Source organism: Polypterus senegalus, chromosome 10, assembly GCF_016835505.1.
Source record: "Polypterus senegalus isolate Bchr_013 chromosome 10, ASM1683550v1, whole genome shotgun sequence".
In the NCBI taxonomy this organism is placed as follows: domain Eukaryota; kingdom Metazoa; phylum Chordata; class Cladistia; order Polypteriformes; family Polypteridae; genus Polypterus; species Polypterus senegalus.
In genome coordinates this window covers 32,173,693-32,198,684 of record NC_053163.1, presented here as the reverse complement: position 1 = coordinate 32,198,684, position 24,992 = coordinate 32,173,693, and the positions used below count along the sequence as shown (strand labels likewise).

The 24,992-nt window shown below is 42.1% G+C and overlaps 1 protein-coding gene across 1 annotated transcript in view; it reads right to left on the bottom strand.

The window, feature by feature from the left end:
- LOC120538153 (serine/arginine repetitive matrix protein 2-like) overlaps window positions 1-24,992 on the bottom strand; it is a 69,220-nt gene that overhangs the window by 14,213 nt on the left and 30,015 nt on the right. The window contains exons 8-9 of the mRNA XM_039767590.1: window positions 23,378-23,455; window positions 18,052-18,171 (exon numbers count right to left, since the gene is read on the bottom strand). Of these exons, the coding sequence (XP_039623524.1) occupies window positions 18,052-18,171; window positions 23,378-23,455 (198 nt within the window). The remainder of the gene's footprint in view (window positions 1-18,051; window positions 18,172-23,377; window positions 23,456-24,992) is intronic.

Genomic DNA, 24,992 nt, shown 5'->3' with positions numbered 1-24,992 from the left:
CCACCACCCTATGCTGCTTAACTACACTTTCCCCTGCCACCACTTTGTAGTCTTCAATCTCCTTCAGATTGACTCTTCTGCATTGGATGTAACCTACCTGTGCATCTTCCTCCATTCTTGTACGTAACCCTGTGTTCCTCCCTCTTCTTAAAATATGTATTCACCACAGCCATGTAAATCCTTTTGGCAAAATCCACTATCCTCTGACCTTCTTCATACCTCTCCTTGACACCATACCTACCCATCACCTCCTCGTCTCCTCTGTTCCCTTCACCAACATGTCCAATGAAATCTGCTCCAATCACCACCTTCTGTCCCTTGGGTACACTGTTCATCACTTCATCCAACTCACTCCAAAAATCTTCTTTCTCACCCATTGCACACCCAACTTGCGGGACATATGCACTAACAACATTTATCATCACATTTCCTATTTCCAGCTTCATAATCATTACTCTGTCTGACACTCTTTTCACCTCCAAAACACTCTTGACATACTGTTCCTTCAGAATAACCTCTGCTCCATGTCTCTTCCTATCCACAACATGATAGAACAATTTGAATGCATCTCCGATCCACCTGGCCTTACTCCCTTTCCATTTAGTCTCTTGCACGCACAATATATCAATCTTCCTTCTCTCCATCACATCTGCTAACTCTCTCCCCTTACCAGTCATTCTGCAAACATTCAAAGTTCCAACCCTCAGTTCCACTCTCTTTACTTTCTTCCTCTCCTCCTGCCTCTGGACACATCTCCCCCCTCTCCTTCTCCTTCATCTTCTTAAGCCAACAGTAGCCCAATTTCCACCAGCACCCTGTTGGCTAACAGTACTGGTGATGGTCGTTGTTAACCCAGGAACGACCGATCCGGTATGAAAATTTGTATTGTGGTCCGCATATTGATTTGGCAAAATTTTACACTGGATGCCCTTCCTGACGTAACCCTTCATATTTATCGGGGCTTGAGAACAGCATGAAGAAACACACTGGTTTGTGCATCCCCTATGGCTGGGTTGAGGAGGGGATCTGACATCCAACATTTTTTTTTCTGTATGGCGGAGGGGATCTGACATAGAGAAAAAAACCTTTAAAAGATGCCCCTTCATATTGTGGATTTTGATGCACTCATATAAACAGGAATCATCTTGCCCCACTTTTCTTTTTTAAGACGCTGCATGTTTTTTTTTTAGAAACTAGGCACCAGAGATCCCAGCCACTTATTCCAAAAATGATGTTGCTGAATTCTCCTAAACACTGTCTGCTTGAGGGAGTGCAGTGTGCTGTGAAGTGTCACCACCAAGTTTAAGTGTATTGCTGTGCTGCTCCCTTTGCACATTCTCTTGGCATTAAAGTTTTCAATCCTTGTCTTAAATTCATAGTTTTGTCAAATTGCAAGCATACAAAGAGCTCTTGAGTGAAGCCTTTTATGAACCACAGAACACAGAGTATGTGTACGTACTATGCAATATATGGAGCCAGGAACCAAAATAGGATGGAGTGCCAGCCATTTGTATAGTCACAAACACACAGAGTAAATAAACTGAAAATGGTCTTGCTTTGGATGTGAGTGGAAGACAGGAGCACTCAGAGAAAGTCTCCATGGACATTTGGAGGACATGCAAACAGAGACATTGCCAGGGCCAGTACCTGTGAGACAACACCACTAAACATTGAAATACAAAACCACGTCTAACTAAAACAGTAGTGCTAAAAATTAAACTATACCTCTGTGTTCTCATTCTCATACCAAGAAGGATAACCTAATAAAAACTGTAGTGATGCCAAAAATAGAAAGATTTTGAAAAACTTAAGCTAAAGATAAGAAAAAGATTGCCATAATTATCATCTTAAAAGGATAGAATTAAATCTCTCTATTATAAAAAAAAAATCTTGGAAGGAGACAAGACGTGATTTTCTCAGGGAGACACTTTCACTTCCCGCTAGTCGAGACGTTGTGCCAAGAGATTTAACCACACCTAGGGCTGGAAATAAAAGACAAAGAGTAGATGACAAAGTAGAACATCATAAAGAATTCAAAAATGTTGGCGCATTACACAGAGCAGGTTAGAGATAACGGAAGTATGAAAATTCAGAAGTCTCAAAAAAAGGATAGCAAAGATCGCATTAGCACAAACAAACAGAATTATTACTCGGTGAAATAACAGGACAGCCAAAAGAAATTGAATATATTGTTCAGATTTAAACTTTAAGTCGGAAACGTCTAGATCGTCTTAATTCGTGTTGCCATCAGGGAAAAAAAAGTAGTGTTTCTTCACAATGAAGAGGCATATCTGTGAGAATTAAAATATTTTTTGTTTGGTGAAAGCGAAATCCCGCGAGAGAAAATTTCAAACCCTGTGAGACAAGAGCTCATGCAAAGACATTTGAAAAAGTCCTGCCCACATAGCCACACAGATGGTTCAAACATTTCTCATTTGTGTAAATGCTATTGTCAGACACATTTCTTGTAGAGAGAAAGAAACGATATTCACTCACGGGCAGTTATACGTTGCGTTGTCACAATGTAATTCCAAACATGGAATCAAAATTCAATGCAATATTGATGAAAAGGTAAAAGCGAAAAGAGGTCGAATATATGAGCATAGGTGATATAACAGAAGTATGTAAATACTGTTTGGCTTTAAACTTTAAGTCAGAGACTTGTAGATCGTCTAATTCGTGTTGCCATCAGGGAAAAGTAGTGTTTCTTCCCAATGTTGTTTGGTGAAAGTGAAATTCACATAGCGACAGAAACGTGAAGTTGCGGGTTGGCAAGCAAAGTGAGCAGGGGGCAAAGCCCCATAGTTCTCTTAATAGAAATAAGGAATTTTGAAATTATTTTACAACATCCATCCATCCATTTTCTAACCCGCTGAATCCAAATACAGGGTCACGGGGGTCTGCTGGAGCCAATCCCAGCCAACACAGGGCACAAGGCAGGAACCAATCCTGGGCAGGGTGCCAACCCACCGCAGGACACACACAAACACACCCAGGCCAATTTAGAATCGCCAATCCACCTAACCTGCATGTCTTTGGATTGTGGGAGGAAACCGGAGCGCCCGGAGGAAACCCACGCAGACACGGGGAGAACATGCAAACTCCACGCAGGGAGGACCCGGTCTCCTAACTGCGAGGCAGCAGCGCTACCACTGCGCCACGTGCCGCCCTATTTTACAACATAAACCTCTAAATCCTTTTCTGAGCCAGCTTCCTGTAGGATATTGTTTCCCATCTTGTATTTACAATTGACGTTCCTTTTGCCCATGTGTAGCCTTTTAAAATTTTCTACATTAAACTGCATTTTCCAGGTATTTACCAAGTTCTGAAAGTTGTCCAGGTCGTTTTGAATTCTTTTTACTGCCTCCTCAGTGTCTCCCCTTGATGACATGAAGGTTGAGATACCACTTTGGTAGCAAATAAACCTCAGAAGGAAGATTAAAGACACAAGACAGTTAACCAAGCTAAAATGGAGATGAGATGGCTGGCTACCATTTCTGTCCATCTCAAGCTGACCCAAGAAGATAGAAAACATTCTCTGAATGGGGTGATGACAGTAAACAATGACTATGACAAAGACTGAACTCTACTCGAGAGACTGCATTAGTCAACTAACAAACAATAGAGGCGCAATCATTTACAAGATAACTGGAGAATGGAGATAAAGATGGCAGCAGGTCAGGATTTAAAGCATTACTACATAGTCTTGTTTTTTTGGTCTGTAAGATGTCCCTTGTCTGTTTCAGTGTGTAAAATGTGTGTAAACTATACAGTCCTCAGCCACTTTATTAAGTACATCTTGCTGGTACCAGGTTGGACCCCCTTTTGCCTTCAGGACTGCTGTAATTCTTCATGGCATAGATTCAACAAGGTGCTGAAAAAATTCTTCAGAGATTTTAGTCCCCATATGCACATGATAGTATCACACAGTTGCTGCTGATTTGTCAGCTGCACATCCATGATGTAAATCTCCTGTTCCTGTTCCATCCCAAAGATGCTCTAGTAGATCTGCTAACTGTGGAGGAAATTTGAGTCCAGTGAACTCATTATCATGTTCAACAAACCAGTTTGAGATGATCTGAGCTTTGTGACTTGGTGCGTTATCCTGCTGGAAGTAGCCATCAGAATCTGAGTACGCTGCAGTCATAAAGAGATGGACATGGTGAGCAACAATACTCAGGTAGGCTGTGGCATTTAAACGATGCTCAATTGGTACTAAGGGGCCCAAAGTGTACCAAGAACATATCCCCCACACCATTACACCACCACCATCAGCGTGAACTGTTGATACAAGGCAGAATGGATCCATGCTTTCATGATGTTGATGCCAAATTCTGACCCTGCCCTCCGAATACAGCAGAAAGTGAGACTCAGCAGAGCAGGCAACGTTTGTCCAATATTCTACTGTCCAATTTTGGTGAATTGTAGTCTCAGTTGCCTGTTCTTAGCTGGCAGGAGTGGCATTCTGTGTTGTCTCCTGCTGCTGTAGCCCATCTGCTTCAAGGTTCGACGTGTTGTGTGTTCATATTTCTGCATACCTCTGTTGTAACGAGTGGTTATTTGAGTTTCTGCTTCCTTTCTATCAGCTTGAACCAGGCTGGTCATTTTCCTCTGACCTGTCATCAACAAGACATTTTTGCCCAGATAACTGCTACTCACTGGATATTTTCTCTTTTTTGGACTATTCTCTGTAAACCCTAGAGATGGTTGGGCGTGAAATTCCCAGTAGATCAGCAATTTCTGAAATACTCAGACCAGCCTGTCTGGCATCCATAACCATGCCATGTTCAAAGTCACTTAAATCATTTTTCTTTTTCATTCTGATGCTCGGCTTGAACCTCAGCAGGTCGTCTTGACAATGTCTACAGGCTGAAATGCATTGAGTTGCTGCCATGTGATTAGCAGATTAGATATTTGCGTTAACAAGGAGTTGAACAGGTGTACCTAATAAAAGTGACCGTTAAGTACATATTTTTCGGTTAAAAAGGCTGCCCTAATTAAAACATTAAAACTTAAATGTTTTTTGAAATAAGAAATACTTGTGAGTTTAGTTACACATTTTATACAAACATTATATTATTAACAAGAAATGTAATCTGAAGTTTGCAACGGACTGGCTCCCTGTCCAGGACTGGCTCCTGCTATGCCTTCAATGCTGTCAGGATAGACTTTGGCCCTACATGATCCTGAACAGGAATAAATGGGTTTAAGAATAACAAAGATGAACATGATGATTATAAATCTCTAAGCCTTTCTGCTTGGATGCAAACAAGCTGCCGGAATATTGCTTGTTGAAATGGAAGATCCACCATATCACATTCCCAGTCTAATATCAAAGTAAAGATTTGATTCAACAGGTTACACAATGCCATAATAGCAGATGTAGGTGATATCATGCTAAATACTGTTTAGACACTGCAACTCCAACAATTTCATTATTCATTTTGTCACACACTACGCATGATTAGGGGACAACTAATGGGCTTGAATAAACGTAATTCCACGCCCAACCATGGGGTGGCGAAGTGCACTGATTCTCTTTCTCGATTCCTTGCAGACCATTCTCGGGAAGTCCCACCCGGTCCTGGGGCAGCCAATGATGTTACTTCTGGTTCCAGCCCTGATGACATCACTTCCTTTACTCCCATTTAAAAAGCCACCATCTTAAGACAGCAGTCAGCTCTGTTTTGGACTCAGTCGTGTGAAGATGTCTGTTCTATTTAATCAAATTTGCAGCCAGGAAATATATTGGTGGCTGTCCCAAATCTTCCCAATGTCTCTTTATTTTGTGATAAATTATATATTTCACAGTTATATCAGGATTAAGCCTACTATATTAGCAATTGTCCAGTGTTGTTGACAACTTCATGTGCATTGAAGCCCAAGAAAAAGCTCTGGCTTACCTAAATCCATCCATCCATTTTCCAACCCGCTGAATCCGAACACAGGGTCACGGGGGTCTGCTGGAGCCAATCCTAGCCAACACAGGGCACAAGGCAGGAACCAATCCTGGGCAGGGTGCCAAACCACCGCAGGACACACACAAACACACACACACACCCCAAGCACACACTAGGGCCAATTTAGAATCGCCAATCCACCTAACCTGCATGTCTTTGGACTGTGGGAGGAAACCGGAGCGCCCGGAGGAAACGGTTTACCTAAATTGGATACGGAAATCTAGAGGTGCCACTTTGACTATACAAATCTGAATGGATCAATCAGCAGTGGGTGTGTACGTTTACATCAAGAGTCACAGTCATTAACGCACATATCATGGACTGCATGACTGAGAAGTTGATCAGATTCAGAAGAGAAGTGCATGTTGGAACTACCTATGGCTAAAAGGAAGTTGAAATATTTTGGGCACATCCTGAGATGACAATGAAGTTTAAAAATGTTAAACATAAAAAGATTAAAGGTACATTAAGAATATGGATGGTGGATTCAGAAAGTATTCAGACCCCTTCACGTTTTTCACATTTTGTTATTTTGCAGCTTTGTGCTGTTTTCCCTCATCAATCAAAACCCTGAAATTACAAAGCAAAAACAGAATTTTCAAAACTTTTCAAATGTATTCAAAATAAAAAAACTGAAATATCACATTGACACAAGTAATCAGACCCTTCACTCAATACTTGGCTGAAGCCCCTTTGGAAGTGAGTTATTACAGCCTGGGGTGTTCTTGGGTTTGACATGACAAGCTTCGCACACTTGGATTTGGGGATTTTCTGCCATTCTTCTCTGCAGATCCTCTTTAAGCTCCATCAGGCTGCATGAAGACCATCAGTGGACAGTTAATTTCATGTCTCTCTTGATTGGTTTTAAATCCGGGCTCTGGCTGGGCCACTAAAGGACATTCCCAGAGTTGTCCCTAAAGCCACTCCTGTGTTGTGTTTGATTTGTGCTTAGAGTTATTGTCCTGAGGAAAGTGAACCTTCAGCCCAGACAGAGCTTCAGAGCTCTCTGGAGTAGGGTTTTATTAAGGATATCTCCGTACTTATCTCTTTTCAGCTTTCTGTCAACCATGTCTAGTTTTCTAGTCCCTGCTGCTCAGAAACAACTCCATGGCATGATGCTGCCCACCACCATGCTTCACTGTTGGAATGACATTGCATAGGTGATAAACACTGCCTGGTTTCCTCCAGACTTGATACTAAGCTTGATTTCATCAGACAATAGAATCTTGTTTCTCACAGTCTAAGAGTTCTTTAGGTGTCTTTCTGCAAATTCCAAATGGGCTTCCACGTGTCTTTTACTAAGAAGAGGCTTCAGTCTGGCCACTCTTCACAAACCCCAGGTAGGTGGAGTGTTGCAGTCATGGCTGGCCTTCTGGAAGTCTCTCTCATCTCCACACTGGTTCTCTGGAGTTCAGCCAGATTAACCAATTTGTTGTCTGTCACCTCTTATACCAAGGCCTTTCTTCCACATTTCCTCAATTTGGCCCAGGTGTCAGCTCTAGGAAGAGTCATGGCTGTTCCAAACTTATTCCATTTAAGAATTATGGAGGCCACTGTGCTCTTGGGAGCCTTTTATTTTGCAGGAATTTTTGTGCAGCCTTCCCCAGGTCTTTGTCTTGACACAGTCCTGTCTCCAAGCTCTGTAGGCAAATCCTTTTGATCTCATGGCTTGGTTTTGCCCAGCTGTGGGACCTTCTATATGCAGGTGTGGCAAACTCTTAAGTTTAGGTACTGCAAAAGTGCATTTATTGCTCATTTGTTCTTATGTAAAAAAACATTAACAAAGGCTTCTCTTGGTCTTCATAACACTTGATCAGTAGATCGGTTATTCATCTCTTTCCATTGTGGCATATTGACATGATGGTAAAATTACTTGGTAATGTGAAGAATTCACAGGTCTCACTAAAGCCACCTCAAACCACTTCAACATGAAATCTTGTTAGCAGGTCACATTGCAAAGATGAGCTCCCACCTTACTGAAGCTTTGTATGTGCTATGAAGATCCAAAGAAATGTTTGTTAAGGTCTTGTTACATAACAGTAAATGTGTAATCAATGCGTCTTTGCAGTACCTAAACTAGAGTGTCACCCAGGTTTGTGACCCTCCTAATCAGGTCTAATTAAATGAAGTGACCACAGGTGGTCTCCAAACGGTCAATAGAATGGGATACACCTGAACTATCAAGTGTCATAGCAAAGCATCAGAATACTTTCTGAAGACTTTTTATTTCTAATAAATGTGCAAAACGTTTAAAATCCTGTTTTCATGTTGTCATTCTAGGGCATTGAGTGTTGCTTGATGTCGCAAAAACTAATGTAAACACTTTTAACACAAGGCCGTAACATAGGAAAATGTGAACAAAGTGAAGGAGTCTGAATACTTTGTGAATCCCACGTCTGCAATAAAGAAAAAGTATCATCCCTTGATAAAATAAATGAGAACTGAGAGGCTGTACCAGCAAAAAGTCTTGTCTGTTGAGTCAAAAAAATAAAGAAATAAAACAACACTGCGGAAAGCCCACAGAATGTGACTAAAGGTTGGTAAAGGCAGCGAACCTCCTGCATGCAGCTGCCATGTCACGTATTTGGTGGCACTGCGTGTGACTTTCTGACTCCTAATTTCTAACCCTAAAGAGTGATATGGCCAGTCTGTAGTTGTGAGCAGATGGGATCTGACTGTCTGGGGATAACAGATGAATAATGAGCTGATTACACAACTTGAAGATAAGGATGTGCTGAAAGTGAAAGGGTTGTAAAAAATGAGACAATGAAAGTGGCCTATCAAAGCCCAAACAGAAAATAAGTCACGAGTAGATACCGAAAAATGAATGCAGGTTATAAATTAGGTCTTGACATCATGGGAAGTAATGGAATGAGGCAGCTGTGGGTATTTAGTTCATGAAGACTGCATTTTTAGGTTAATTAATTTAATAAATTAATTAATTGAATAAATGAATGGATGAGGCAGCATGGTGGTGCAGTGGTAGATTCACAGTAAGGACACCAGGGTTCATGTCATCTCCGCGTGGAGTTTGCATGTTCTCCCCGTGTCTATGTGGGTTTCCTCCCACACACCAAAGACATGCAGGTTAGGTGAGGTGGCGTTTCTGAATTGTCCTTGGGGAGTGTGTGTGTACGTGTGTGTGTGTTCACCTTGTGATGGGCTGGCACGCTGTCCAGGGTTTGTTCCTGTCTGGTGCCCTATGTTAGTTGGGATTGGCTCCAGCAGAACCCTGTGACCCTGTTCAGGACTAAGCGGGTTAGAAAACGATCGAATGAATCAATGAACAAGCCATCAATCTACCATTTTACCCTCGCCAATCCTGAACAACAGCGACTTCAGGGCAGGGACTAACACTGGACATGACATCAGTATGGCACAAAGTGGGTTTACAAGCCTACAATAGTTTAAAAAATGGAGCTTGAATTGACGAAAAAATAAGGGAAAAGGACGGGGGTCTGGGTCACAGCTGGTTCTCCCTTTCTCTACCAGTGAAGCTAGAAAATGAACTGGCTCTCAATGACCAGATAAACAGGTTGGCATGGGGGCAATCAGCATGCAAGTAATTAAATTCAGTTAACATCGAACATAACATGACATAACTTTAATAAAATGTAACATGCTGTAAATATACAATATAACAGAGCTAGATGTGTTAACCAGCTATGCCCAGGAAATTCCATATGGCAATGGGTGTCAGTTATAGTGCCATCGGTAATTTGATGTATCAAAAGTACAATGTAAGTGCTTTTCTGCATACAGTATTTGTATTTTTTCTCTCTTTTACCAAGGGCTAATGTTATTGGCAGGCAGTGTGATGTAGTGGTTAAGGTTTGTGTTATGCATATGTGAAAATGTAATACTAAATATAAGGACTATTTTATGTTACCAAACAATTGCATAAGATATGTGATGTGCCTGCACATGTTTTTGCTGGAACTTGTAAAATAAGTATCTTCAGCAAGTAACATGGCGGAAGTCTGATAATTGCTGCGTCTCTATTAATGTTTTGCTTTTGCTGTTTGTGTAAAAACAAAACAGTTTGGGACTTCAGTCCCTGAGGTTGTGAGTTCCAGTCCTGCTGCTGACACTGTGTGACCGTCAGCACTTCATCTAGCTGGAAAAAGAACCAAAAGAAAAGAAACCAATTGTATCTCAAGTATTGTAGGTCACCTCAGTCTAATAATACTACTATTAGGTTGCTGGAACTGCTTACTTTTGAACAAGCTATTGTCACACACGTGCGCATGGGAAACAGCTAAAGGGCCTAAATAACAGTAATTCTATGCCAGACCAGGGGGCAGCGGAGTGTGCTAACTCTTATCTCTCAGTCTCTTGCAGACCTTTCTCGGGAAATCCCGCTTGATTCTGGCGCCGGCGATGACATATCTTCCGATCATGAAGACGTCACTTCCGGTTCTGGCCCCGATGACATCATTTCCCATTCTTTCTGTTAAAACCGCCATCTTGTCTCAATGCAAGTCAGTTCTGTTTTGGACTCTGTTCTATGAACATCATGCTACTTCAAATCAACTTTTGCAGCCAGAAAAACAATATACAGGTGGCTGCCCCAAACCTTTATGATGTCTATGACTCACTATACACAATTATCTGTGAGTAAAATCTTGCTGAATTAGGTCAATTCCTAATTTCTTCTACTTTTCCCTGTTGATGGCCATTGCAAAACACAATTTTATAGGAACTTGTATTCTTTTGAATTGAAACAGGTCATCAGTAGAAATAATGTGAAATCTGAGTTTAAATTATTAGTGTTACATCTCAGCCAGGGTTCCTTCCGTGGTTGGGGTTCAAAGTTAGGCATGTTTTATGTCCTTTTTGTTCTTTCTTGAGCCATTTATTTATGTTAGTGTCATTTTTGTTCATTATCTGCAGTATTTTCTTTGCCTGTGTTATGTTCTATGCATTTTGTGGGTGGTCCCCCAAGTGGAGGGGCCACCCGCCAATCACCACCAGGAACTGCCCTCCGCCCTTTAAATCCGAAAGGTTCCTGGCGGTTCTCAGGAGTGGTGAGTTTATGTGTCTTTTGTGAATTCTACTGTGCTTGTGGTTGCTTGGTTTTTAACATTTTGCCTTATATTTGTGACTATTTGTGGGATTTTATATTGGGACTGTTGTTTGCTTTTGGCTAGGTTTCCATGGACATTGTATGTCTTTTGTGCTCTTCAAAGCAGTACAGCATTACAGAGCACTTTTCAGCTGAAGAATAAATATTTCTAAATATAAAGATTCTTTGTTTGCCCTTGTTACTAGCCGGGTTAGACAGTTTCCCCCTCTAGTGGGTATTTTTGGAACTATGTGCTTGGGACCTACCGTAGTTGTAACAATTACCATTATTAGATGCTTTTGATTTTATTTTTGTTTGCACTAGTGTTTTCCTTTCACGTTTTCATCAGTTCTATGCAGTTCCACAAGATGATCTTTGCAACTTTTTACTGTTGATCAGTGTGAAAAAATAAATAAATTTAATTCACTGTACTTTAATATTGTCCAGAAAAAAATCTGAAAATGTCCAAGGGGGTGAATACTTTTTTTAGGTACTGTACATACTAAATAAATCTTCAATGAAATCAGACAAAAAAAGTAATATTAAATATACAGTAGTGCTTGAAAGTTAGTGATCCCTTCAGAATTGTCCATATTCCTGCATAAATATGACTTAAAACATCACCAGTCCTAAAAGTTGATATGGAGAACCCAACTAAACAAATGAGACAAAAATATCATATGTGGTCATTTATTTATGGAGGAAAACCACCCAGACTGACATATCTGTGAGTGGCAAAGGTCTGTGAACCTAGCGGGTATTTTGAAGGTGAGATTCGAGTCAGGTGTTGTCAATCAACGTGATGCTAATCAGGTGAGAATGGGCACCCTGTTTATATTAAAAGAACGGGTTTCTATCAAGGGCTTCATCTTCAAACACATTTGTACAGGATCAGTGCATCATGCCAAGGACAAAGGGCATTTTAGAGAAAAGGAATTGTTGATGCTCATCAGGCTGGAAAAGGCTACTGAAGAGTCTGGACTGCACCAATCCACAGTCAGACAGGTTGTGTACTGCCACAGATGGCCGGGACGCCTCTTCACTGTATGGACTGGGGGAGCAAGCCTGGTCAGAACATTACCTCCCCCGGGACGCTAGATGGCATCCCCCCTATTTGGCAGTGGTACCTTGGATTCCCGCAGAGCTTCAAAGGAGATGAAGTTCTCTATAACCCTGCTGGGATCTGGGGGTGCCGCCAGGGGTTGCTGTGGCTGTTCCTGAGCACGTGTGGGCGGTTCTTCCGCCACACCTGGAAGTGCAGCCGGAAATAGGTCACCAAACGCCTGGAGCACTTCTGGGTGGGCTATAAAAGGAGCCAGCAGCCACCACTCTGGGAGCCAGAGTCGGAGAGGAGTGGAGAAGAAAAAGAACAAGAAAAAGTACTGTTTGTGTGTTTAGTGTTTGTTGGGACTGTGTTGTGCCTGTGGGAAACAGGGAAGGTGTTGCCCACAGGCAAAGAAAGAGAAAAAAATAAAAACTTGTGTTTTTATTAGTGTGCCTCCCATGTCTGTCTGTGTCGGGTCAAGCGCTGGTATAGCTCCATCTATTGTAACAGTACAAATGAAGTTTAAGACTATTGTTACTCTCTTCAGACATGGATGACCAACATAGATCACCAAAGAACCAAGGGAAATGTCTAAGCAACTAAAAGCCTCTCTCACATTGGTTAATGTTAATGTCCATGAGTCCACCATCAGGAGGAGACAGTGGTGTGCATGGCAGAGTTGCAAAAAACATTGCTTCCCATCTCCAGTTTGCTGATGAGCATGTGGACAAGCCTGAAAGCTACTGGAGTAATAATTTATGGACACATGAGATCAAAAGGGAACTTTTTGGTTCAAATAAGAAGTGTTCTGATTGAATAAAGAAAAACACTGCATTCCAGCATGAAAACCTCATCCCATCTGTGCAACATGGCGGCAGTAGTATCATGCTTTGGGCCTGTTTTGCTGCGTCTGGGCCAGGAAAGCTTCCCATTGTGGACGGAAAGATGAATTCTGAATGATACCAGTGAATTCTAAAGGAAAATGTCAGGACATCTGTCTGTGGACTACATCTCAGGAGAAACTGGGTCATGCAGCAAGACAATGACCTCACAGGCACACAACTCGTTCTACTAAAGAGTGGTTTAAGAAGAGTAAAATAAAGGTTTTGTTAAGGCCAAGTCAAAGTCCTGACCTTAACTCAATAGAAATGTTGTCTAAGGACCTGAAGTGTGCAGTTCATTTGAGAAAACCCAGGAACATCCCTGAATTGAGACACGCCTGGAAAAACTGGTGAGGAAGGCAGGCTCTATTGTAGGCACAGAGCTGAACAGTTTGACATCCGTGGAAGAGCGACGGGCGCTGAGCAGGCTCCTGTTAATCATGGAGAATCCACTGCATCCACCAAACAAGATCATCTCCAGACAGAGGAGCAGCTTCAGCGACAGACTGCTGTCACCATCCTGCTTCACTGACCGACTGAGGAGACCACACACTATGCGACTCTTCAATTCCACCCGGGGGGGGTAAACGTTAATACTATACAAAATTATTGTCTGTCTGTTATACCTTCATTGTTATCACTCTTTAACTCAATATTGTTCTTTATCAGTATGCTGCTGCTGGAGTATGTGAATTTCCCCTTGGGATTAATAAAGTATCTAATCTATCTATCTATCTATCTATCTATCTATCTATCTATCTATCTATCTATCTATCTATCTATCTATCTGTCTATCTGTCTATCTATCTATCTATCTATCTATCTATCTATCTATCTATCTATCTATCTATCTATCTATCTATCTATCTATCTATCTAATTCTGTATGGAGGAATGGACTTAGATTCCTATAAGCCGATGTGCAGGACTGTTTAAGACCTACCAGAAATGTTTAGTTGCACTTATTGCTGCCAAAGGGGGTCACACCAAATACTAAAAGCAAATGTTCACATACAGGTGCTGGTCATAAAATTAGAATATCAAGACAAAGCTGATTTATTTCAGTAATTCCATTCAAAAAGTGAAACTTGTATATTTGATTCATTCATTACACACAGACTGATGTATTTCAAATGTTTATTTCTTTTAATTTTGATGATTATAACTGACAACTAATGAAAGTCCCAAATTCAGTATCTTAGAAAATTTGAATTTTGTGAAAAGGTTCAATATTGAAGACACCTGGTGCCACACTCTAATCAGCTAATTAACTCAAAACACCTGCATAAAGCCTTTAAATGGTCTCTCAGTCGAGTTCTGTAGGCTACACAATCATGGGGAAGACTGCCGACTTGACAGTTGTCCAAAAGACGACCATTGACACCTTGCAAAAGGAGGGCAAGACACCAAAGGTCATTGCTAAAGAGGCTGGCTGTTCACAGAGCTCTGTGTCCAAGCACATTAATAGAGAGGCGAAGGGAAGGACAAGATGTGGTAGAAAAAGTGTACAAGCAATAGGGATAACTGCACCCAGGAGAGGATTGTGAAACAAAACTGTGGGGGAGATTCACAAAGAGTGGACTGCAGCTGGAGTCAGTGCTTCAAGAACCACCACAAGCAGATGTATGCAAGACATGGGTTTCAGCTGTCACATTCCTTGTGTCAAGCCACTCTTGAACAAGAGACAGCGTCAGAAGCGTCTCGCCTGGGCTAAAGACAAAAAGGACTGGACTGCTGCTGAGTGGTCCAAAGTTATGTTCTCTGATGAAAGTAAATTTTGCATTTCCTTTGGAAATCAAGGTCCCAGAGTCTGGAGGAAGAGAGGAGAGGCACAGAATCCACGTTGCTTGAGGTCCAGTGTAAAGTTTCCACAGTCAGTGATGGTTTGGGGTGCCATGTCATCTGCTGGTGTTGGTCCATTGTGTTTTTTGAGGTCCAAGGTCAATGCAGCCGTCTACCAGGAAGTTTTAGAGCACTTCATGCTTCCTGCTGCTGACGAACTTTATGGAGATGCAGATTTCATTTTCCAACAGGACCTGGCACCTGCACACAGTGCCAAAGCTACCAGTACCTGGTTTAAGGACCATGGTATCCCTGTTCTTGATTGGCCAGCAAACTCGCCTGACCTTAACCCCATAGAAAATCTATGGGGTATTGTGAAGAGGAAGATGCAATACGCCAGACCCAACAATTCAGAAGAGCTGAAGGCCACTATCAGAGCAACATGGGCTCTCATAACACCTGAGCAGTGCCACAGACTGATCGACTCCATGCCACGCCGCATTGCTGCAGTAATCCAGGCCAAAGGAGCCCCAACTAAATATCGAGTGCTGTACCTGCTCATACTTTTCATGTTTTAACCTTTCAGTTGGCCAACATTTCTAAAAATCCTTTTTTTGCATTGGTCTTAATTGATATTCTAATTTTCCGAGATATTGAATTTGGGACTTTCATTAGTTGTCAGTTATAATCATCAAAATTAAAAGAAATAAACATTTGAAATACATCAGTCTGTGTGTAATGAATGAATCTAATATACAAGTTTCACTTTTTGAATGGAATTACTGAAATAAATCAACTTTGTCAGGATATTCTAATTTTCTGACCAGCACCTGTACTTTTGACACTCACAGATATGTAATAGAGGGTGATATTCCTCAATAAATAAATGACTAAGTATGATGTCTCATTTGTTTAGCTGGGTTCTACATATTACTTTTAGGACTTGTGTGAAAAACTGATGATTTTTTAAGATATATTTTTGGAAGAATATGGAAAAATCTGAAGGGTTCACTTACTTTTAAGCAGCACTGTAGCCTTTCATATATTAATATTGGTTGTATAAATACAAATTTAAATATCAGTCATAACTGTATGATGTGTGCCAAACAGACAAAGTAACACCCAGACAGTACAAGTACAAGAAACTGAGAAGCAGAATGCCGGCCCACAGGGTGCTATGCCTACTTACTGTATGTTTGCCAAAACATACTAAAAATGGCTGAGGCTGTTCTTCAGTTGTCTGTTGAGCCTTTTTGGCAGTGAGCCTCATCTCTCATTTCTACTTTCACTAAGCTCTGGCAGGGTGTGGCCTTTTATACTTGATTCATACGTTAACTTCCCGTGTAACCCCAGAAATATTTCCTTGGTTCAGGGAGTCCTACAACGTTCTTTTTATACAACCTCCTTCTGCAACCCTTAATTACAGCCTGGAGCCACGGCTTCTCTTTAAAGTCCCAGACAGTTATATACTTCTGAACTCCCTGGTCTCTATCACAGCGAGTCTCTGGCATTATCTGTTATGAGAATAGCTCAGTCCTTCTCTGTATGTCCAATATCCCTGTTCACAACAGGTCTAATGCCCCTATGGTGCCAGCTACCCATTAGTGCCAAATGCTCATGATCACACTGTCCTCCAAGGATGCCTCATTCAGAACCTGCACTGTCTCACACTCCCTTGTAAAGTTTTTTTAGCTAGCTTGGCCGGAGGCAGCAGCATATATTGAAGAGAGTCTAAATACGCTTGCGTCAAATCCAGACGTTTACCAAGCCAAGATGGCAAAGCCAAACAGGATAACACAGAAACTTATGGTCAAAAATACCTTTAAGCCAAATTTCTTTATCCCTAAACAAACTATGACAGTGAGGGGCACCCGTCCCCACTGCAGTGACAGGGACACCATGCTGTAAAAATGGTGCTGTCCTACGGATGAGACGTAAAACTGAGGTACTGACTTTCTCTTGTCATAAAAGGCCCCTGGGCATCCTTTTTAAAGAGTAGGGTGTATCCCAATGTCCAGGCTAAATTGCCCACCATGGCCTAATTATTCTTGCCCCCTAATCATCCCCTGTTTCTAGCTCTCTCGCCGCTTCACCACCTAACAGCTAATTTAAGGAGAGTGTACTGGCACAGAAATAGCTGCCGTCACATCACCCAGGTACATGCTGCACATTAATGGTGGCTGAAGTGGCTCCCCACTCACTAAAGTGCTTTGAGTAGTGAGAAAAGTGCTATTAAATGTAAGGAATTAGTATTATTATATTGTCATAAGTGAGTAATGTCATCTCTCAGTAAATGTAGGGGGCAAATAGTAGCAATGCCTACGATTGCTACCACAAAAAGTTCCCTCCATTGTTATATCACTCCTCTTCAACTACGTTTCTCTCTTCAGTGTCACTGCTCTACTTCCAAGCTGCTTTCCTACTGATGGGAAAGACCTCTGAAATACTGGTAGCCTTGGAATTAATTAATGGAAAGATTCTGCAGCCTGACTTTACTGTAGAATGACCTGGAGGGTGTGGGGGGCCAGGTGATTGTCTGACTTTGTCTGTTATACCTTGTCGTGGAACCCTCCCAGGCTTATTATCTCCAGGGGATGGTCCTGACTGGAGTTTTTGCTTTTCTCGCATCTTTTGTCAACTGGCCATAGCACAATAATAATATTAAAGGACATATTTTGTTTGGATCCTCTTTGTGTCGATCAATTCCAAACTGCTGTACATTGTTTTCCAGTCTGTTTAAGCAAATCTGTAATGTTATGTCTATTGTAACCAGTAGAGGGCACCATTGAGACCCAACCCTCAGTACGTGTAATGCCCAGCACAGTCATGGGTTTAAAGAATGGATTTTTAATCCACCAAGCCTGTTATATAATGACACACAGCCAATAGTCATACACCACAATTAACTCTTTTCTCTCCTTCCATCCTCCTGATGAATGTCGCCCATTGCCTCCCGATTCTAATTCCTTGAGTCAGTGAGCTCCTTTTATGCTGGACCCAGAATAGCTTTCAGTAACCCAGCATGACTTTTTGGGAGCACTTCTGAGTTGTTTGGAAAACAATGGTAGTCCTTCCCCTTGTGGCACCGAGTGACTCCAACAGTGTGCACTTTTGGACACTTCCCATGAACCCCTGTGGGTGTCCAAGCTGGGACACCTCCAGCAGACCACTGTCACCTAACGTATGGGGGATGGAACTGCTCCTGGCCTTGGGCTTCTGCGTGTCCTTCCCCTGGCTCCTTCATGCCCAACTGTCCTCCATGGCACTCACACTATGCATTATGTTAGTAGTAATTTATAAAGTTCAGAATTGCATTTACCTGTGAACTTGTTACAGCGCTCCTTAAGCCTTCCATAACGTGATGAGGAATATGTTCCATTTGGCTTCTGTAGGAATATCCATCAACCGCCATTTCTGATTTTCTGTGTGTCTCTTCAAACTTCAGGGAAAAAAAAGAACAAAATGATGAGATATTCTGATATTACTCAAAGTAATGTGAGATAACAGCAGTCACCATAAAAGAGGTTTTAAAAAAATAAAATGAATCCCAAGTCATCTTTCCATTTAAGATTTTCTACATGTGTACCATCGTTACTTAACATATAATTTTTACAAAGTGAATTCACTCTGGTATGGCACGGGACAGGGAATGGACTATACTGAAACAAACACCCACACTGGCAACTGGAGGGCTCCTCCGAGTGCCAAGGGTGGATCACCTGGGGGCTTCTACTTAAAACCTCCCTGAAGATAACCTTCAGAGGATACCAGAAAGATCATGGGTAACAGAAATGAAGCCACTGTAAGTCTGAGAAATGGCCAGATGCCTCTGAAAAGAGAGCCATCCTGGTTGTGTGGCTCTATAAGTAAATGTAGGAAAGCGGTGGTGCTACCTGCCATTACTCTAGTTAGGCAGTTCAAGATGTATGAAGGGGATCACTGACACCTTTAGGACATGAAAGGCTTCAGAATTAACCTCTGATTGACTGAGTCTGTGACAAGGAGGTGAGTTGGGTAGAAAAAGACATGCATGCAGTAAGGGTTAGGTAGGCCAAGAATCTGAAAATGGAAAACAGGAAGTGGTCATTTCATATATTGGGATTAATAAAGTATCTATCTATCTATCTATCTATCTATCTATCTATCTATCTATCTATCTATCTATCTATCTATCTATCTATCTACTTTGAATGCTACTGCATACAAAGACATTTTAGACAATTCTGCACTTCTAACATCTTTGTGCCTATTGTTTGGAGGTGACCATTTTCTGTTCCAGCACAAACTTTAACAAACATCTACTGGCTTAACTTGTGGCCTGAACCGTTATCATTTTCATCAGTCATTGGTCGAGTCTTAATTTTGGATTAGTGTGAATATTATTTGATATTATACCATTAGTTATGTTCACTACATTTTATTTATTTGTACAAAGTTATGTTTGATGGCCAAGTTCCTGTATGCTGTATTTTTAATGTGATGTTTTTTTCTCTCTGTAAAATAACCCGCTAGCAAGTCACATTTCCCTCTTAGGATGATAAACTGGATTTGAACTGAATGGGATGAGATGGAAGTAGGAAATGTAATTATCCTGTCGCTTGACCAAAGTCTGATGTGAAAAGTAAAGATGGGCCAAAAATAAATTGACCGGGTTGGCTTTACTTAGTTTGCACTATTTGTGTGCCAGGAAACTAATTAAAAGACTAATTTACTTGCCTGATGTTTCTCTCCTCCCTATGGAACTGACTAAAACTCTTGAATAAATGGTATATTTCAACAATCCCAAGGCTGGGAGGGAGAGCTAAAAATGACGAATGGCACAAATAAAACAAAATAACATAAATCAATTGAAGCTCAAGGGACAAGACAGTAGCAGTGACTGATCAGTCATAAACATGACACCTGGAGGGGCGACCTTCTTGTTTAAATCCCTTGCATGTCAATTACACTTTACCAGCGATGTTTTACATGTCTTGCTTAGGATGGAAGCTGATGTGAGGCTACTCTCGTGTATATTTAATAGACTAGTTGCGTGATCCGTCTAAGAAGGGTTGAAATCTAAAGAATCAACCACAACATTTATGATATAGCATGAATTGGAATGTATTTTCTAATGCATATAGAAATAAAATTGACTATTCCAACAGATGGCACATCACAAACGTTTTTAGAATAAAATGCATTGCTACAAATGTCTGTGATGTGCCATCTGTTGTATCCACTAGGGGGGGCTCACTTCCTGGGAATTAGTTATTTTGTGATTGTGGCATGTTACTTAACCCGAATTTATATAGATATAACATAAAAGATAATACCCCTCCCTAGTAGATAATAGATCACGTAGGAGAAATAACTTAGCTTTGTTTAATGTCGACTGCAGATTGTACAAAGACGAATGACACCAACAAACGGATGGAAGATGTTGCCACCTGTTCCTGAGAATGCCTTCCACATCTACAAGACAACACTGATACACTCAACTGCTTGGGCCCCAACTCCAGGACCAGGTCTTGTCACTGGCTTCATTCACACAGCAATTATTTTTTATTTTTGAATTATATCCCACAAGATATTTTTGTGTTAGATTCTGTATTAGATTTAACATTTCTGCTCCTTTTTCATGTGCTGCCTTTTTGTATTCATTTTTTCTGTAAATAAATTATTTAAGTACCAGTAACAGCACACTGGACAAATACACTTGACTTGAGCATTCCTAGTTTTCATCCTCTTTCTTTCTCTATACGTTTAGCATTCGTTTGCTCTGAGGTTGATGTGCTTGCTGCTTCCTGAGCATCTCTTCTTTTCTCCACCTAGTGGCCTACTTCTTCGCTTCTTTCGTCGGCATCTTTTCGCATTAAAACTGATTAAACCAGTGTTTGTGTTGCAATTACGCCGTACGTTTTCTTTAATTTTTCACTTAAGCTGGCACTTAAATCTTCAATCTGCCTCAAGAATGATTTAAGATATGAAGAGGTAGGGGAAGTGATGGCGAAGGTGGTAGGGAATGAGAGCGGAACCTGTACGCATGTGCTGCACGGCCTCCCTGCTGGCCGCTGCCAGGAGTTGATTCTACAATAAAGTAAAATAAAAATAAAAAGAGGAATAACCTTGGAGGTCAATCATCACCCCTAAAGCAGATAGTAGACGTCACGCAGTGTATGTGTACCGACTTTAAGGTCAATAGTTCAAATGGTTTGCGAGTTACAGGTGATTTAAAATCCTTGACAAACAAACAGCCACAGTAGTATATTATATAAGAAGAACTTTGAAAATTTTTAGCTCCATTTTTGGGCCTGTGCAGACTGTCATTAGGGGAGAGTCCAACTCTGACTGGAAACAGGCTCGACTTACTGCCGGCAATGCAGACCAGGTTCTGACACCGATTGTACAGAGACCGAACAGCATTTATCAGGGGGTCCGGTACCCCATACTCCCGGAGCACCCCCCACAGGATTCCCCGAGGGACACGGTCGAACGCCTTTTCCAAGTCCACAAAACACATGTAGACCGTTCGGGCAAACTCCCATGCACCCTCCAGGACTCTGCTAAGGGTGAAGAGCTGGTCCACTGTTCCACGACCAGGACGAAAACCACACTGTTCCTCCTGAATCCGAGGTTCGGCTATCCGACGGACCCTCCTCTCCAGAACCCCCGAAAAGACTTTTCCAGGAAGGCTGAGGAATGTGATCCCTCTATAGTTGGAACACACCCTCCGGTCCCCCTTTTTAAAGAGGGGGACCACCACCCCGGTCTGCCAATCCAGAGGCACTGTTCCCAATGTCCATGCGATGTTGCAGAGACGTGTCAACCAAGACAGTCCTACAACATCCAGAGCCTTAAGGAACTCCGGGCGTATCTCATCCACCCCCGGGGCCCTGCCCTGACAACCGAAGCCGCGTTCCGCTTGGCCTGCCGGTACCTATCAGCTGCCTCCAGAGACCCACAGGACAAAAAAGTCCTATAGGACTCCTTCTTCAGCTTGACGGAATCCCTCACCGCCGGTGTCCACCAACTGATTGCCGCCACGACAGGCACCGACCACCTTGCGGCCACAGCTCCGGTCAGCCGCCTCAACAATAGAGGCACGGAACATGGCCCATTCGGACTCAATATCCCCCACCTCCCTCGGGACGTGGTTGAAGTTCTGCCGGAGGTGGGAGTTGAAGCTATTTCTGACAGGGGACTCTGCCAGCCGTTCCCAGCAGACCCTCACAACACGTTTGGGCCTACCAGGTCTGACCGGCATCTTCCCCCACCATCGAAGCCAACTCACCACCAGGTGGTGATCAGTTGATAGCTCCGCCCCTCTGTTCACCCGAGTGTCCAAAACATGTGGCCGCAAGTCCGACGACACGACCACAAAGTCGATTATCGACCTGAGGCCTAGGGTGTCCTGTTGCCAAGTGCACATATGAACACCCTTATGCTTGAACATGGTGTTCGTTATGGACAATCCGTGACGAGCACAGAAGTCCAATAACAAAACACCGCTTGGGTTCAGATCGGGGGGGCCATTCCTCCCAATCACGCCCTTCCAGGTCTCACTGTCATTGCCCACGTGAGCATTGAAGTCTCCCAGCAAAACGAGGGAATCCCCAGAAGGTATGCCCTCTAGCACCCCCTCCAGAGACTCCAAAAAGGGTGGATACTCCAAACTGCTGTTTGGACCCTTCCCCCCCACCCGAAGGCGGAGGGAGGCCACCCTCTCGTCCACCGGGGTAAACCCCATTGCACAGGCTCCGAGTCGGGAGGCAATAAGTATGCCCACACCTGCTCGGCGCCTCTCACCGGGGGCAACTCCAGAGTGGTAGAGAGTCCAGCCCCTCTCAAGGAGATTGGTTCCAGAGTCCAAGCTGTGCGTCGAGGTGAGTCTGACTATATCTAGCTGGAACCTCTCGACCTCGCGCACTAGCTCAGGCTCCTTCCCCTTCAGAGAGGTGACATTCCACGTCCTAAGAGCCAGTTTCTGTAGCCTAGGATCAGACTGCCAAGGTCCCCGCCTTCGGCCACCACCCAACTCACACTGCACCCAACCTCCTTGGCCCCTCCCATAGGTGGTGAGCCCATGGGGAGGAGGACCCACGTTACCTCTTCAGGCTGTGCCCGGCCGAGCCCCATGGGTGCAGGCCCGGCCACCAGGCGCTCGCCATCGAGCCCCACCTCCAGGCCTGGCTCCAGTGGGGGCCCCGGTGACCCGCGTCTGGGCAAGGGAAAACGTCGTCCAAGGTTTTTATTCTTCATCAGAGGTTTATTGAACCGCTCTTTGTCTCATCCCTCACCTAGGACCAGTTTGCCTTGGGTGGCCCTACCAGGGGCATAAAGCCCCGGACAACATAGCTCCTAGGATCATTGGGAAAAGCAAGAATAATATTCAAGAATTACAACATTTCCATTCCTGGTTACTACATTTGTCTTGATCTTTCTAAAATAAAAACAGCATTATTGGGGACTGCTACAATGTCATTATTTCAGTCAGCTCTCCCTTTTGTTTTCTTTGATTAGTAAAATCTTTTTCATCCTTTGTGACATTTCTCTTTTCAGGGTAGGCTTCTACACAACATATGATGTACATACTAAATGACCCTTAAAAAAGCCAAAGTAGACAAGTGTCCCTTCTACCAGTGAAGTCCACTGGAGGATCTCACCTTGGTTGCTGTTCTCTGTCTGCGTGACTCATTAGATTTCCACGCAGGGCTGTCATCACTGAATGTGTTCCTTGACTCCTATCCCAAAACAAAAAAGTAAAGAATGTATTTAAATTAATTTGGATCTGACATTAAAATACATATTTTCATTTTTTATTGTTATTTCTGTTTTTTAATTACTGTTTTTCATGTGTTTTTGTTGTTATGCAATTTTTTAAGATTGCTGTGTTTTTATATTGTTTAGTACTGTATTTATGTATATTGCATTCATGTTTTTGATTATGTTTCTTCTTATTTTTGGTGGTGTCACCATGACATTACTGCTGGGAGACCACCCTCAGCCTTTATATGCAAGTTAATTAGGTCCATTTTGGTTTGTGTGAGTTCAGTGATTCCTGTTGTGAGTATTGGATTGGATGTTTTATGGTTTATTGAATTCTCTGCCTTTAGTTTGGGTTTCTAATTTTTGAATATCAAATTAGACTTGTTTTCTTTTTACAACTTGCTTTGTCTGTTTTTTTGCTAAAAATTGTAAAAGAAAAAATACAATTTGTTACAAATTATAAAAGAACATTTATTTGCTTTGTCTCTTTAAGCCAGAGGTTTATGGACATCCTTTCTCTTGAAGGGCATATTTATGTATTTTTTGCATTAAAGTATTTTCAAATCTTACATGCATGGGTTACATTTTGGGCCTTTTGAAATTAGGAACAGGCTGAATAATGAAGTCCTTGGTATGTTTTTTGTTTAGTTTGGGGCCTGTTCATTCTCTTTCCTATTTTGTGCTGTTTTATCACAACAGCAGTGCAGAGGAAGCTAAAAGGTGCTTGCAGACAGATTTTAACGCAGGGCTTTCTTATTCTCCTTTATTCTTTTTTTAAAGAACACAACCTGAAAGTCCAAAATTGGAGGGATGGATCAGAAACTTAAGCTTCAAAGGGGTGAAAACTAAGAATGGTGAAGAAACAAGCCAAGGTCAAAACCAGGAGGGTAGGCAGCATGATTCCCAATACCTTAATAAGCAAGATGAAATGTGTAGGTCAGAAAATCACTCCTACCTATAATCATTTTCTTAAATCTTAACTATCATGAAGTTTGTTTCTTTGTTTTTATCCAAAATCTTTGATGGTCACATCACAGTGGTGCAATCTGAAACCGTGCTCTCAAATGTGATGTCACAATCAATGCTGCTGTCACTTGTGTAAACTTCTTGAATACACAATGGTGGTGTGAAGATTTCACTTTGAAGATGACTAAAAGTAATACATATAAACAGTGTTTCAAACCCAGTAATAATGTGTGCAAACTAGTCCTCAGGAAATGAAAACAAGAATACTAATCAAGAATTCTGACTTGCTACATTTGTCATGATCTTTCTACGATAAGAACAACATTTTTGGGGACTACTTCAGTGTCCTCCTTTCGGTCAGCTCTTCCTTTTGATTTCTGTGATTAGTAAAATCATTTGAATTCTGTGACTAGGGCTGGATTACGACCTTTAGATCGGGTGCCCCCATATATATAAACTGCACTCACTCTCAATAGACGAATGAATGGGACAACCAACATGACCAAGACAAGGACAATCACGTGAGACTCTGTGGACTGTGTGGCA